The sequence below is a fragment of the Stegodyphus dumicola genome, chromosome X1 (assembly GCF_044657685.1).
Source record: "Stegodyphus dumicola isolate Sdum_Otavi_A_Nest chromosome X1, ASM4465768v1".
Lineage (NCBI taxonomy): Eukaryota > Metazoa > Arthropoda > Arachnida > Araneae > Eresidae > Stegodyphus > Stegodyphus dumicola.
The window spans coordinates 61,779,831-61,797,723 of record NC_140780.1 but is presented as its reverse complement, the minus strand read 5'-3'; the positions used below and the strand labels follow the sequence as shown (position 1 = coordinate 61,797,723).

General features: G+C 32.8%; 1 protein-coding gene across 1 annotated transcript in view; it reads right to left on the bottom strand.

The window, feature by feature from the left end:
* LOC118197406 (uncharacterized) overlaps positions 1-17,537 on the bottom strand; it is a 103,056-nt gene extending 85,519 nt beyond the window's left edge. The window contains exon 1 of the mRNA XM_035368914.2: positions 17,297-17,537. Coding sequence (XP_035224805.2) covers positions 17,297-17,387 — 91 coding nt within the window. The 5' untranslated portion in view covers positions 17,388-17,537. The remainder of the gene's footprint in view (positions 1-17,296) is intronic.
* Between the last annotated feature and the right edge of the window lie 356 nt (positions 17,538-17,893).

Here is a 17,893-nt window from a genome sequence, read left to right as displayed (position 1 = left end):
AAAAATTTCGTTAAACCGTCGCTTCAATCTCAGAGAAAGTCACTGATTCTTACATAGTAAATTAAAATTCTAATTAAAATTAATTTACTTAAAATTTAAAAAATCACTGTTACATTGATATATCTAAATTAAATAAACAACGTTTAACCAATACATTTCAATTAAGAGAAGCGTATGATATTTCATTTTATTGCATAACTGCAGAACTTTCCTGCTTCATACCTGTTAACTATGGAGAATGGACCTTGATACTTGTAAAACAAGTAGTTGTGAAGACGAGGAGTATTCACATAGCCACAATGTATATCTTTCAAATTTTTATATGTATTGTGGTCAGGATATTTCATGAAAGCAAAATAAGAATAACGACAGTCAAGAAATACAATTTACAGTCCAATAAGTAATATTTATTTACTTTAATTCGACCATTAATTTTTTACAGGAATGAACTTTCTTTAAAAAGTAGCATTATTTTTATTAAGTCATAGGTCTCAGTTTAGCAAGTCTTCTCCGCATGTATGATAACCACAATTTTACCCAAGTGTTGATCTTTGTGGTAATTAACATTATATTCATATTTTATAATCAATTATTTAATATTTATTTTTGTATATGACACTATTTTTCCACAAGATTTTTTTTTTTTTTTTTTTTTTTTTTTTTTGTTATAGCAGAAATAAACTTTAAAGCAGTCCGTGAAGTGTCTTAACTCAGCAGGCGAAATTCTAAGTGAGCAATGCCGAGGAGTTAGTAATTGAGTTGCTTTAATGCTGAATAAATAATGTTAAGTTGTTGCTCGCTAGCGGCAATGCCCATCCTTGACCTTCAAACATCAAGTGAAGCTTAAACCGATAAGTTGCTGAAGAGGCAAAACCTTTCCGCGTGCTTCGAATGCGCAATTATGAAACAGACACATCTGGTTTTTTTGCCAACCCGGCAGTCCAAGATGAATGCGGAAAACGTAATTTGATGAAGCGACCGTTGAAGAGATAAAAGATCATGTCTAGAGGAATTTTAAGGGGTTAATTGAATCTACGGCAATTTATTCCAATTTACTTCGAAAGTTTAGTTTTTTGTGACTTCTTTTTATCACTTAGAATCCGTAACACCTTTTTTAAAAGCATATTATTATTCAAGGATAAAAATGTCACTATACTCATCTTAGGTCTCGAATGAATGTTAATATAATGGATACATTTAAATGGACACTTTTTTTTTTTTTAACTCTAATTAATTCTCTGATCTCCCTCCCCAGTCATTTTCCTTACTCCTTCCGTATTGGTTCGCCAGAACTATTGCACTTTCTTTTACAGTGCACGTACAGTTTTTTCTTGTTCGTGTGTGGTTCCTTGACCACTGCAAAAATGTATGATTCACTTAAAAAACGCTATTTAATTTAGTAAGCTGAAAGCGTCGCAATTCTCACGTCTTGAGATTCCTTTTTTTCCCCATATTTATATAAAATAAGTATTTGCAACAAATAAAAATCTTGAAATATAATACATCTAATTATGAGAAACGCGATTTTTTTTACACGACTTTGAACTTACATAGTTTAGGAAAAAAGGTGTGCTTTCTTTCAGTCGATTATTCTGATTTTACATCACTTAAATGGCAAATGAAGAATCTTCATTTGACTTCAAAAATATTTTCGCTCGAGGAAACAGTACGCAAAATTTACATCTAGAAAAACATTTTGCTTAAGATAAAAGAGAAAAACTACACATTTTAGTACTAAAATCCCTAAAATATAAAAGGCACTAATATAGCTGTTGAATACATGTATGAAATTTTCTTTATTTTTACTTAGTCCGAAAAGAAATGGTAAAATAGCAATGAATAAAATCTAATTAATAGCTTATACGTAAGAGATATTTTGTTGCACAGCTTACGTGATATATTATTTTCTTTATGAAGACTAAACTACTTATATATGCTCATACATCTTTAGGAATTAACAGAAAAAAAGTACATTCAACTAATTAAAAAGAAATTTAAATTTAACTAAAAATGTTAACATATATTACTTTAAAACCAGCTTATTTTTCGTAATGAATATTTTTACATCTGGAACCGTACGCACCTTTTTTTTCCCACACGGGATTTTAAGCATATTTTTTGGATGCTCTCTACCGTGTAAAAAGATAAATAAGCCTTTTAAAAAAAATAAAATAGGCACCTTACATATTTATTCATCCATTGTATGCACAAAAGGAATTAGAAACAAAAAACTGATTTCAGAGATTTTGAAAGTTGTCTCCATTGCGACATAAATGAAATTAAATGAGATGTTACTGAAAGATTCGAAAATTCATCAGGCAATTTCCTGCCTGTTCAAAATTTCGTACCTAACATGAAACTGAGGATTAATGCAGCTTCTCTTTCTTTTTTCTTTTTTTTAACAGATATTCCTTTCCTCACAAAAAGATTTTTTTTTAACGTATCGCAGTCTTAGAACTTTCATCTTCCACCCTGTCCTCCCTGTGGTTAACTTTTTCTCAACTGTGACACTACTGTTTTTCTATAAACAACGAAAAGAATAACATACTGAAGTGAGTACAGGTAATCTGACGGTTGAGCGACCATATTATTAACCTACTACTAAGTTATTCCAACCTCTTATGCCTTTCGACCCCCATCGTTGAATTATTTTTTCTACAAAAATGTCATTCTTTGCGATCAAAAAGATGCCCAGTGAATAAAACCTAAGGACACCGGCATAGTTTTTTCAGCGTTTCTATTTCTGGGGAATGGTGCTTCGTACATTCACGTTGTCGTAGTATTTCTTTGCGTTTAATATAAATACATGATGCGATAATTTAATTATAGGAGAATGGTCCTGCTGTGTCGCTCCTGTAATTATACCAAAATCATGTAAATATTTCAGTCTGAACATATCTAAGCTAATTATGCGTACATATTTTAAGCTGCTAGAGGCTAGTTATTTGTGAGCAGGAAATAAGTATACATCTCTCAAGTGTAAAAGGAGGCGATCAAAGTTTATAGCACTGTATCAGTATCAAATCTAAAGTTAAAATCGCGAATGGCACTACTAAAGCATCAGAATCTTTGAAAGCTGGATGTAGTGAACATGCCGGTAAAAGGTCGAGAGTATCTGAATGTTAGAAGCGATTCAAATGTGGGTGAGGAAACGTTATGGGTAGCTTCAGAAGCAGATATCCAAAAACAACAGAGACTGACGTTTGTTTGTCTATTTAAGTTGATTAAGATAGAACAATCGAGTGATAACTGCTTTAGAGGTGGGATACTTTCACGAAAGGCTTTGAAAGGGGAACTGGTTCGAACTGATGTTACGCAACAAAGACGGATGTTAGCAGCAGCAGACTGCAAGATGCGGTATGGTCCAGCAAACGATTACGTATAAGATTAAGAGCTGCACATTATAAATTAGTCGAGAAATAAATCTGCTATTTTAATTCAAAGATTTCGGCGAAATTTACGCCTCACACACGTAGTAATAGTGCTCATATGATTTCTGATTACTTCAAAATTAAAAGCTGTACTGAAAGGAACATTTTCTAATACAATTGGATCCAACAAAATACACAGGTACTGAAAAGTATTCTGGTAAAGGAACTCCAGATCTGTTTCTGGAGATGGGAAAGCCATCTAAATCAGTGCATAGATGTATAAGGTGAGTAGACAAGTGTGTCTGTTAGAGTAAAATCGCACAATTCCTGTTGTTAGATTTGCATTCCGGGAATATTTCGCACTCTGTGCAAGCCTTAATAAACGGCTTTTTTAAGGACCTCCTTGAGAGGGCATATGTAATTATTACATTTACCATTGTAAATTACTCCCTGTTGCGTAAAACTTATATTTCAGGATACAAACTGTTTTTAAATAATTATAAATCTTTATGATACTTAACCTCCTGAGTTTCATGATCGCTTTATCTGCTCATGAGATCTTTTTGTCATTTGGTATATATTAATTTATAATTTAAAATATTATGCGCTCTCACTTTCATTAAAGATGTAAATATCTTCTTAATCAATAAAAGTTTATGAAAACAGAGATTAAAATAAGTAATTACCCAAATTAACTAATAACTGCTGTTTAAATGTAGATTTTCATGGGCAGATACTAAACCTCCGTGTCCCTTGGAGGGTTAAAATTGATTTGTTATTAAAGAAAAATCGTAATTTAATATTAGATTGTATAAATACTTATATTTTGTGCCATTTGGTGTTAAAATGTAAGTCTTGTTTCTAATATCAAAAGCCTTTTGTTTCAGTTCATCTTTCGTAAATATTTCAAATATTTACAGTTCTGCATCAAAGTAGTATATTATTTCTAACTTTTATTTAACAGAAATACCGATTTAAGTGGAATGGTTGATCTTGATTGTTGCAGTGGTATGTATAAGTCTAGAACTAAAAAGCCTAATGCAGTTCTTCAATGTCTATTTTCTGAAAAATCCAATTGATTACCTAACTTAGCCAATTTAAGATGATGACTACAGATTTTTTCCCCCTAGATTAGAAGACGGAAATGTCACTATTCCGTTACCTTATTTGCGCTTAAAGCCTTGACTGGTCCAAAAATCCTATATTTTTGCCATGTGAATGCAGAAGATCTGCGAATGATAAATTATTTAGCGAATTTTTTAGCAATTATATGCCGCCCTGAAGATAAACAATTTGACTTAAATCTATCTTTTCTGTGGCGTATGTAAAATAATATTAGAAACTGAGTTAAATTTAATGGAAAGCAACAATCATTTTCCTTTTGTGGTGGTAACATGACCAAATGTAAATCGGGAGAAATTCGTTGTGGAGCAAACCAGAAGAGTGCAAAAGTTTCTTTTGCCACTATAAAATGGTTCATTACTTGTCTCTGCAGCGTGCATGCACAATCCTCTTGGAAGGGGCCAGGTAAAGCGGACATAGTAACACATAGCGCGTCTTATTTTAAAGTTCATAAATCTAAAATTGGTGATGCACTGCATATATAGAAGTAGAATTGGTAGAAATATATATATAGAACATATATAGACTTAACTAATAGGCTATATATTACATATATAGAAATACAAATACTAGAAGTAGTTAATTATGATTTTGGTACACGATTGTTTTTAAAAAATAATGCTTTTTAAGTTTATTGCTATGTGGCACTTGCATTCCTTGTGCTCTTTCCATTGATAATAGTTAAAAATAAAATAAGAGGTTCTTTTAATCTAAAACGAGCCATATGCTTTACTTGTACAGCTCATCTAAATGAAATGCTAGTATTATATAACCATATATTTCATAACACAAAAAGACATTCATGACGCTAAAAAGCGCAAACGTTATTGAACACAATCTTTTGCAATCATAACTATAAAAGATGACTGTTAAATAACATACATCGATAAAGAAGTAAAAATATCTTTAATCAAGCTATCTGACCATTACACCATAGCAACTCCTTAAGATTTCGACCTCTTTGGCCCGACGATCGTTTTCAAGGAGATCGGCACAAAGCTGGGAATCATTGTCTCAGGTAATAAATTATAGCAAACCGAAATTATTCAAATTTGAGCTGTTAATAGCCTGTTGTTGATCAGAAGCGTTTAGCTGATAATAGATGAATCTATGTTTTCCAAGCTGTAAGCATTATGCCTTGTTTTCTTACAAGTTAATTTTTTATTAACGCATATATGGTAAATGTACCTATTGTAAGCCACCTACCGATAGTGGACCACTAATTTTCTGCGTTAAAATAATTTTCAAGGTAAGTATTCGAGAAAATTATAAAAAAAAAAAAAAAAAAAAAATCATTTTACAATAAAATGCTATATATATTTCATGTGTGCTCTTAATATTTATATACGATGTTTAAAAAGTATAACATACATAAAATACATATGTATTTTATTAAATTTTATAGAAGATCCACTTCTGGATCATTTTTTAATTATTTTATTAGTAGACCATTATTAGTAGACTGGAATAATCTGTAATCTATATTTTAATATAAAATACGAATTTTATGTTCAATTTATATTTTAATAAGTCTTCAATACAATTCATTCAGGTTTATGACATTCAAAAACCAAAAGTGAGCCATATGGCTCACTACTTAAGGACAATATTTAGTCTTTGCTGTATAGACTAATCACCGATGTGGTAGCGCTAATTTGTGTAGCAATGGGTCATGTGGCCCACTACCGAGACAGCCATGTTTCGGTAGTTATTTCAACTCATATGTTAATTACATTTTGTAGTAAGATAATGGAGAAAGAAGAAACAAAATTTTATGACTGAAGAAATAAAAAGCGGTCGATAATTGGAAGTCGAGAAAAGTATTACTGTCCATTCAGTAGTTCAGCAATAAGACATTAGCAGAACATTTTTTAAAACAGAAGATGAAAGAAGCATAAGCAACTAGGAAAGGGCCTATGCACTTGTTTGCAACGGATAAAGAAAGTAGCGTTGTTCTGTGGATATAAACTATATTAGGTTCTGAATTTCTTATTTCACTAATAATAATAGTGATAATAATAATAATAAATAAAGAGGAAAACTTTAAGACACAGTGCAGCAAAATTGGCAAAAGAAAGCATATATATAAATTCTGAGTTTCTTGCTTCAATAAATAAAAGAAAGAAATGAAAGGAAATGAAATGAAACTTTAACACACAATCTAGCAGAACTGGCAAGTAAATCAAAGTTTCTTCCTTAGTAAAAGATAACATTCCAGGAAGATCTGAGGTTTGTAATCTGAGACAATTCCAAAAAGTCATCTTGGTATCTTAATGCATACTGATCAAAATTTAATTACAGTTAGACTAGAATTATCACAAAAGGTGCAAAAAATTCGTAATTTGTTTAAAATGCAACAAAATAAATAGTTATTTTTAAAATGCAACAAATTTTGAAGACGCTTCGTGTAATTCATAGAATTTTTCTTACTGGGAAGAGGTTGCTTTCTTTTTAAATCTCAAACCGAAGATCGTTCTGATAGAAGATTAAAAAGTGTTTTCTAGTAGCAGGACGAATCTCCTGCATTTGCAACTGCAGAGGCAGATGAAAATTTTAATTTGACTGTTCTTTTATTAGTCAGTGCAGCTGACGAACTAGGATGAGGAATAGCAGTTTCTAACTAAGTCGGCTTCAAATTTCAGAGATCTGTTTCAGTAACTTTAGATATTTAAGTGTGATCTTATCCTACATTTCTGTAGAGAAGAGTAAGCTGAGCCTCCTGAGAACGAAAATGTTGAATCTATTATGGCGGATCAACTATGCAGAAAGGAGCAGTTGAATCGGATGTGAATGTGTAGCGCGTTTCATTAGATATTCTTATCTCTAAATCATCTCAAAATTTACTAGGCCTTTCAAAAGAGCTCCTTTCGAGCCAGACGTGTATGCTAACAAGGAAAAGAAAAAGAGAAAGAGAAAAAATCTTATAGCATTTGTGAATTGTCTTCAGATCGTTCAAGATTATTAAAAAAAAATGCACTAACATATTAAAGTTCTTTTTAAGGGGAGGGTAGAAGAAAAACTGATATATGGAGAAGAAAGGTAGTAGAGGGGGAGAAAAAAGCGTTAGAAATGTTTCGTTTGAATCTTTTTCCCTCTTCATTTGAAGCTTTGTGAAAAAAAAAAAATGGGGCATCTCGATTTATTTGCAGATGAAACTGATTAAACATGGAAATCTATCTTGCAGATATCTCACGTGTAGAGAGGATAATTTGTGTTTGTGGCAGTATTTGAGAAGCAAAGAAGCAGATAAAAATATAGAGCGCGATTCATGAAATAGAAAACATTATTATACGTGTTCAATGCCTAAAATCAACAAAAGGTGACTATTTCTGTTATCACTAAGATTGGAGTTTTCACTTTATTATTCTAGAAATTATTGCAATGGTATGCTGCAAAGACAGTTCTGAATAAAATACTGGCAACTAATGCACACTTTTCATAAAAAATTGATTTTTAAAGAAAAAGTTTTAGAAAAGTAAAATTTAAACTCACTCACTTCTAAACATTTTTCGCAAAGTACTTTGTTTTGTGTCATGTTCAGTTTCTTACTGTTTTGCGTATGTTTTAGCAATTACGTGAATGCCATTACGGTAAAAAATTACTTTTCCCTTTTCAAATCTTACATTTGAGTAGCCTGCATTAGATAATCTTACTACAGGTACGTCTGAATTTTAATATGCTAATATCGGAACATAAATTTAAAAACAGCAACAATGGAAATTAAAGATCTTATTTTTTTAATATAAATCTAAATATTATTTTTACGATTTAATGTTATAATTATAAATGATAAGGGTTTATAATATGGCAAGAATATACTTATGCTATAAATCTCTAAAGCTTCAGTGATAATTGAGTGAATGCCTTTAAGTGGACTACTACTGGTATGTTTACTGTAAATTTTAAGCACTGGTGAAAAAGCAGTAGCACTGAAATTACTTTTTAACAGCAAGACAAATCCAGCGTTTATTACCACTTTTTGTGATAACTTACCTATACATTCATGAATTACTACTTTCGTCATGAAGTTTTACGGCATGCAATATATATTCATATTCATAAAATAATCTGTTACCTGTTATGAATATAATATTCATAGTCATAATAGCGATCTAGAATACTGTTCCAATGAAAAATAGTATTTTTCTTAATGTTCCTTTTCTTATCTCTGCTTCCTGGAAGCAATTCCAGTATAGCTACAGGTTTCATATGAGACTTATCGTATTGCTTATGGTTTTTAGAATTATGCATAAACAACATGAAAACTAACGCTGGAAATTCAGTTTCATTTCACGCAGCAATGCAGTTACTGCATCGATGATCTTTTGCTCAGGCAAAGGTGACCAGAATTCGTCTGGTATTCTAAGAAGATGTAACGGCGAGCTCACCAGCATATATTACTGATAATTTTATGCAGATATGATTTATGTTTATGCTTTTTTATGCATTTCTGTAACTGCCAGAGGAGCCATGAGAAGACTGCAAATGCTTCTGAGCTTACATCTTGGAGTCAACTTTTCAGTTTGCTGTAATCTCCAAAACATTTTCCATCGCATTTATTGGGAAGAAAAAACGCCGTTAAATAAAATTATATGGATCTTTTCAAACCAGTATGCTTTAAGACTTAACTATATACCATCAACATACATGAAATATCTACCTTTACATCGTAACTCTCATTTAAATTACCACACTCTTGTCTGTATAAATACCACACTCTCAAGTTAGATCTTTTCATGAAAAGCGAACTGAAGTTTAAAAGGAACATTAAAAAAATACTGGCAGTATATAAAGATTTATGTCAACACTTTTAAAACAGAAAAGGCAAAACTCGTTAACAGTTTTGTTCCACCTCGTTAATGGGCTAAATATGGATCAATACTTTTATCGTAAATTTCGTAAATTATAAATCTTATTGTATCGCATCGTAATTATTGTATTAAATTGTGTCGTAAATTTTCATCGTAAATTTCGATTAGTACTTTTTTAGAGCTTCTGTTTGTATTGCTGTCACTTCAACTGATGTTATTTAAATTCTGTATGAATGACCAATATTTTTATAAAGTCCATCATTTTGTTACTGCTTCCTATTTTTACTACCCCCGGTTTTATTACCTCGCAACCGATAACGCAAGATAATACTTCTTTTATTCTTTCTAAACGTTGTCTGGATTATAACTTCTGAATTACCCAAAAACTTACACATCTTTTGAAATGTTAAATAAAATCATTAAACTATCAAATGGAAAATTTCAAGCAACACTCGGGAAGTGAATTTTATTTTAAAAGATTTGGCCTTCAAAAATTGGTGTCAGGATAGGTTGAATGATATTCTGACTTGAATAAAAATGACTTTGAATTCTATAAGCCAGAAATATAAATCTCTCCTCTTCTGAGGCAGGGATCATACTGAGATTATTCATTATATTATCTAAAGTAACTCTAATTAATGTGCGTTATTATTAAAAGTCACAGTGTGCGTTAAACACTCAAAGATATTCTTATTGTCTTGCTTTCAGAATACTAGCGTTAGTAATGGAATTGTTTCAAAAGTTTGAAAAGAAAGGAATTCTGGAATAACTGGAAAAGTTCTTAAATTAAGTTCATAGGTTAAACTTATACTGACGAACAATCAGGAATGCATAACAATAATTGTACAATAAGAATCTCTTTATCACTACCTCAAGGAAATCATGTATTTAAATTATTATGTTTTAAAATGAGCTTCATTATGAAACCTATTATGAACAAAATGCAAAAAAAAATTACTGTAAAAATTAACAAACATCATATTTCTTACACTGTGAAATGTAGTTAATGCATTATACTGGTGTTAATTTGCTCTTTCTTTTTTCGCTCTCTCTGCAAGTTTGCTGTAAGTTGACATATAGGGAAAGATTAAAGCTATTTTGAAACACGAAGTAGATTACACTCTGCTTAAAGTTTATAGTATTTCATTAAAGGTCGTCCATGAGCGCAGTCTGCTTAAAATTGAAATTTCTTTAACATGAGAAAGAAGAGTTAAAAAAGTGCTTAAGGGGGTAATACACAGCTTGGATGTGCGGTGACCGGATAACCTGAAAATGGAGTTTCCGAAGGTTACAGATTGAAGTTTCGCGTGTTTACCAACTTTACAAGTTCGACTTCTTTTCTGAATGAGATTCTGCTCCAAGATCGGGTCGAAGAAGTGAGAGGAAAAGGCCAAGTGCAGCAATGGAGGCTTCCGTGCCTAATATATCATAATTTGGCGAAATCACATTCACTCAGCGATTTTCCAGCTCGAAAGCAAATTACGTTCAATTTACTTTCTCTGTTACTGTGAAGTTTACATTAAACTTGAATAATTTTCATATGCTATTAAAAACATCAAGTATATCATACTTATCATGCACTCGCATATTCCTCTAAATTACATAACACTTCTCTAATTACACAGGTGAAAAATTTAGCCATACCCATTACGCTTACTCAGAGATGAATTTTTCTAACAATTAAACCATAAGGATATATTTTAAAAAATTTTATTCAAACATTTTTCTTCAACTTTCATTCTTACGTAACATATAACTTCATTAATTCTGTGCTCATTAAGTACACACAAGTCACTTGCCTTTCTCTAAGAAAAACATAAATGCACTTTGTAGTCTGGTAGTGTCTGCCAACAGCTTAAATTTTATTTAAGTCTAGCTGCATCGAGCATCATATTCACTGGCAAAAGTAAATTACTAGTAATCAGTATACGGGTAACTATATTTTCTGTTCGAAGAATCGGTATTAAACATTTTCATAAAATAAAACATTCAAGTTTTTATTTATGAAACAATTCAACTTATTTCATGATGGAAGAGTCTTCAAAAACAAAGAGCTTCACAGATGGTTCTCCAAATTAGTTTAATTGAATTTATACGTAGTCGGTTTGCGACTGAGCCATATTCAGTAGATCAGATAATTAAAGTGCAGTTATTATTTTTTACTCACAATGAAGCTCATGAACCCAGATTAAACGAAATATTTTGAATTTCTTTTACAATTTCAAAAACTAGTGTTCAAATTTTCTATAAGTAATGAAACATTCGTGCTCTTTCTCTGTGCTCTGCATCTATGAATATGTAATTGAAAAAATAATTCTGCAATAAAGCTTAATAATTCTACAATTATCAAAGAATTTTGTGACCAGGATCAACGTTAGAAATGCAGATTTCCTTGCTGAAATATTGCCATGAATGGGAGCGTAGATAAGGCCAGAAACCATTGATTGGAGCATAGCTGAGAACCAAGATTGAGTTTGCCAGCAAAATGAACTGGTTGTCTGACTATCCTTGAGATTTTCCGGACGCACAATATCATTGCGAATTACGTTTTTGCTTAAGAAACCATTCGTTAACCCATTCTTTTTCTTAAGCGACGTAGACTACGAGTATTGTGACATTCGTAATTAAATTGAGCAGTACTAAAGTACCATGTTTTAGAAGTATATAGCTTATTATACTATACTAGTTTTAGCATAATTTTTATATTAAATAACAGTTCGGCAATTATTAGATAACAGTTGCTGAACTATCGACAAATTATTAACGAAGAAACGTGCCAAATTACCCCCCCGGAAAAATACTGATATATACCGAAGTGCAAAAACAAACTGAGGTAGACGAGTCTAAGCAGAATACATAGTAAAACGCTGCTTTTGGAGCATTACTACTCGCATCTGTCAGATAATGTATAAAGAGGGAGACATCTACGAAAAGTTCTAGCGCTTTTATTACGGCTTGTTTTTACGAAGTTTTTACGAGTTAAGCGATGTGTAGTGTGGTCTAACAGTTAGTGTGGTGAAATGGTGTGGTGTATTTAATTACGGCAAAGCACACGAGGGCTATCTGCCCAAGGGGAGGGATGCCTTTCGTGGAGGACTTTCTAAGGGAAACTGGCTCGTATACACGTTACACATGGGGAAAACCACGAAAACGCCCATGCAGCCAGCCCGTTCGCGGGATTCGAACCTCGGACCGAACTACCAGTGTTCAGCGACTTTACCGCTCGGCCGCTGGTGGGCTGTGGTGAAATGGACCATAACATTTTGGAGAAAAAGGCTGAAGTTTATTTTGGAAGAAAGTTCAACAGAAATCAGCGTCAGAACTGCCCAAACTTTCCATTCCTTATATAATTTTTAGGAGCCGACATCTGTCCAGAGTGCATTAGAAAAATACACGCTTCAGATTCATACAAACTTGCCTGAGCTAGGCAATCTGACAGTAGGCACGTCATGCCTGGAAATTAGTCACCTAATTAACCCGGCTTACATTTTCAGCTGTTTTGAGTAAATGGAATGATCGGTGTGTGGGAAAAACTGCATGAATCCATGAGTCTTATATAACAATAGGAAATTATACAGGATGTTTAAGTGAATTCATTAATAATATATACAGACCTCACTGACAGGTAAATGTTATGAGCATGTCCATTCTAACGAGTTACATTTATGTATGTTCATCATCTCCGTTCATTCTAAGGGATTTAGCCTCTTCTAATACCGCAATGGGCAGCCACATCAATATAGAGACGCTAAATTGCAGTTAGAAGAGAATTCATCTAAGCTTTAAGTCCTGTCGTGGTCATCTGTCGTGGTGCTGTGAAACATACTAATTCTAGACTTCCGAATTCAAGAAATATGCGGGCCGATGTGCAGGAAATATGGTTTTCATTATCTATAGAATGTTCCCTCATACTCTTAGAATCAATTTTTCAATGTTTCTTCAGCTATTCTTTCATGAAGGACAGCAGAATTATTAGGCTGATATAACTAACACTCCTGATGCTTCAGTATATCATGCTGCAATAAACAGAGAAGACGTACGCGAACTTAAGCTAATTAGAAAAAAAAAAGTATAAGGTATTTCTTTCACTTTCCTAGCGTCCTTCGTGGTGTAGTGGTTCTGCATGCTGGGCCGGTATTCCAGAGGTCCGTGGTTCGATTCCCGGCGAAGGCGTTTGCTATTTTTCATCTTTTCTGCCTCTAAAAAAATCCTAATGACTCTACAAGTGGCGCCCGAACAGGGACACTTGTAGAGTCATTAGGATATTTTTAGAGGCAGACCTCTGGAATACCGGCCCAGAGTGCAGAACCACTACACCACGAAGGACGCTAAAAAAGTGGGAGAAATACCTGGTAAAGTAAAGAGGCTAGTTTTTTGTTTTGCTGAAGCTACAAACAATTCAAGAAATATCTAGATGTAAAATATTATCAGCAATCTGGCAGCTCTTTATAAAAGTTAATAATTGATAACGTACTAAATTAAATGTATAACTTTTGAATTTGCAAGTACATTATTCCACGAAATAGTGAACTGCAGTCACGTGCAAACGTTTAAGACCAGTAGCCGTTTTCCTGTATTTTAACAACGTGCACCATTTTCGCTCGTGATTGCGTTAGCTCATGCGTTGATTGCATCAAACGCTTTCTATTCTTATAAATATAACGTGGTCTCGTTTATCAGTAGTTCGTTATTGGATTTTGCGTACACAGTGCTGTTATATAATTCTTGTAACGGTAAAAAACCTTCACTTACTGTTGAAAACCGGACAAAAATAGCGTCTCTGTATGAAGTTGGCTTTTCTGAACGTGAAATAAATTTGAAGGTAAATGTCATCAAGACAGGCATGCATCAATCTATCAGTAAATTCAAAATTTCGGGAAATTATACGGATCTTAAGAGAAGTGGTCGTCCAAGAAAACTTGTGTACGTGATGATCGTGTGATAAGAAGGATGATCACTCAATGTGCAACAACCTCCTGCAATAAAATTAGAGCTGCTCTGCCTGCAAAAGGTACCAACGTCAGTTCGAGTACTATTTCAAGACATTTGACTAAAGATTATGGTTTATTTTCCTATAAACCTGCAAGGAAACCTCGACTTACTCAAAGTATGAAAAAAGAAGGACTGTCGCCAGACGATATCAGAACAACAGTGGAGTACAGTGCTATTTTCCGATAAGTCAAGTGTGCAGCAATTTTCTGCATGTGCTAAATGTATTCGCCGCCCATTTGGAAAACGATATGATGACAGATATACAATTCCGACTGTGAAACACCCTCCAAGATAGATGATATGGGCTGCAATGTCTGCGTCTGGTACTGCTGCTGTATATTTCCTGCCACCTAAAACCACGATGAACGGCAGTCGGTACCTTGATTTGTTACGTGACAAGTTGAAGCTTCACTTGGATGTTCACAGATGTTCAATTTTCATGCATGATGGGGCTCCGTGTCACAAGGCAATGAATGTTAAGGACTATCTGAGGGCTACTCAAATCCAAGTGCTTGATTTGAATCCCATAGAGAATCTGTGGTGTAGTGTGAAAACTAAAGTCGTGGAGAAGCTACCACCCAGTGCTACAGAGCTTGTTGAAGCAATAAAGCATGTGTGGTGTACAGAGATTTCTCAAGCTTACTGCCAATGTCTTGTTTATAGCATGCCTAAGAGGATTGCAGCAGTGATAAAAAATAAAGGAGGTTCGACAAAATACTGACTATACTTCAATAACCTTGTAAGTCTATTTTTTAACTTATAACATATGTTTTTGTTGCAGAATTCCAATAAATCTGATTTTTCCATGTGTGGTCTTAAACTTTTGCACACGACTGTAAATCTTCTTAAAGGCATTTTATGTACAATAACGTTACTGTATCATATTTAAATGAGTTAAGATAAATTTTCCAATATTATATATCGTAATCATTTGTCTTCTTCATATACATATTCTGAAACATGTAAAATATGTAGGTTGAACACAAGAATTTCAGTTGCATTGAAAAGAACTTAAGATAAGAATTGAAAAAAATCTAAGACTGTCTTTAAAGAACTATTTCTCAAGTTCAAGATTCTTTAGTTACCATTTTGCTTGGAGCCTTTTTTATGTTAGGGAGCCATTAATTTTTTTTAATTCCATTTTTTTAATCACTCATATTCTCTCATAATTAACTACTTCTTTGAATGATTCGAAAGAACGTCTATTCAATCTATGTAACTGAACATGATTTAGATAAGTAGAATTTATACATAACTGTAAATGACAACATTGATTAATTTATTTAGTTACGCTTGAAAATACAAATTTGTTCTGTTGGACCGATTAGATCAAATTAAATCCCTTAGATTAGCTTTTGTGAGTTAATACCAGAAAATATTTGTAAATTTAATTCGCTTAGAGAAACAAGCTCTAAATTTCTTTTAGTGAAATCCTTAAATCTGTTTATTCATACTTTTCAAAAATAAGTCAAGACTTTTCTCTGTTAATTCATATACATTAAGCGTGCAGTATAAAAATATTTTTTACGGCAGTGTGGTAACAGTCTGAAGATTAATTTCTTTGTCAGATTAATTTTAAAACAAACACATACAAAGTTTTAAAATACTTCTTGAGATATTTCTTTGCATTGCTCAGTATTTTATGAGATAAAAAAATTCAGGATATAATGTCAACATTTTTGGATGATATTCCCAACGTTGCAACACTTAAGACATGATTAGTTACCTCATGCTGTAGAATTCTTTATTTTTGTTGTGGAAGCACAAATTCTCCACTTATTTGAATTTTAGGGGTGAGAAAAGTCTTATTCTTCTTGCGGTTTTATGTTATTTCTGAGTTTCTGAGATCATGTTTAAAATGAGAATAAAGTAATGTAAAAAGGTTAACTCTTCCATTCTAAGTTTCTGAAATGAAATTTTAGAGCGCATATACCTTTACTTGAGCGTTTGCCTGTGTACAGAATTATATCTATAAGGTATTTATACATATCTCTGGAGCATAAAACTAGATTAAAGATAGGGCCGGCTCCAGAGCCGATGCAGCTCGTGCGGTCGCTCCGGGCGGCAAAAAGCTTAGTGACAGCACTGCAGTTTACTGTTCTGTTTCTTGGTAAGTAATTGACAAAATATTTAATGAATGAAATTTTCATAAATAAAATATGCCTGATAAGAATTAAAATGTAAAATGCAATAAAAATACAATACTTGTTTGTATTATCATTATTACACATACTTAACCCAAAACAAAAATATCTAAACTTCTGAATCTGTATCCGGACACATTTGTATGCTAAGAAATTTCTTCGTAATAAAATGTATCTCATTTCAAAAATTATTCTCTAAACTCTATAACTAATCAGGATATGACTGTCAAAAGAAATGCAGTGCTGGAATTTTCAAAGATATTTGATTTCCATAAAATGTGTTTATTTTAATAATAAAAGAGGATTATTTCATTTCTTTCCTAGGATTTTCCTATCCCGTCACTAAATATAAAGAAAAAATAATCACTATCTTTCCGCCGCTTGTCACAATATCCTACACGTTTAACTATACCTAGCATGTGTAGGATTCTACTCATTCAAGCTTCTTGAGTAGTCATAAAATTTTCAGTTCAGTTAAAAAAAAGGGAGGGAACGGAAGTGCAAAACTCTGTCATTTTTCATTTAATTAGACATCAGAAAAACACTGAATAAATCTGCATGAAACGGTGCTTTCCATATTTTTAGGCGGTTTGACGTTCCACCATGAAAAACTATGATTTCACTTTCATTCTATATGGAATAATTTAAACATATGCTCATGCATCATTCGGAAGAATGAAAATGTAGTAAGAAAGTTCATTAAATTTACTAAGAAAATCAAATTACAGAAATAATTAATTCAGAAATTCATCTTATACAATCTTTTCTACCTGAACTGAGTATGCCATCACTACAATATAGTGCTAGTGCTATATCGCGTTCGTATATAAAAGTAAATAAACAAGTGAACACTTACCTTCTAGTGTGTTTTCAGCCAAAATAATCCTAAAATAATACAGTATGATGGAGATACTAATGACTAATGGTCTTTTAGTTATATTATTCATGATTTTGGGCGCACTTTCCACGATATTTATATAACTGGATTTCGCTGCACATCACGATATCCTGCGTATCTCTTTAAAAGGATTATCAATAACGTTTTCTCCGGTGCTCATTGCAGACATCTGTGAACCCTCGTGTTCGGCAGGAGAGGGAATACGCTTGACTTCCTCTCCTTCATCGCAAAAACTGGTTTCGATTCCGGCATGGCTTGAGGCGAGTCGATGAGTTTCAGGTTGAACGGCCGAGAAGTCTTCGGTCAAATCTTAGAAATCAGAGCCATAATTTCTTCCGATGGCGCATTTTTTCATTCTGTGCAACAATTGCTATAAAAGGGTTCTCGTAACTATAACACATAGGACTTAGGTGTCAGTTGTAATAATGGGTACTTGGTGCAAAGGACATCGTCTAATGTTTTTTCTACCGGAAACACCGAGCAAACTGTCTCACTGACAAAGGAAACAAAACTGTTCTCCTTCCGAACTAAAAGAACCAACGTTCTCTGATGCAG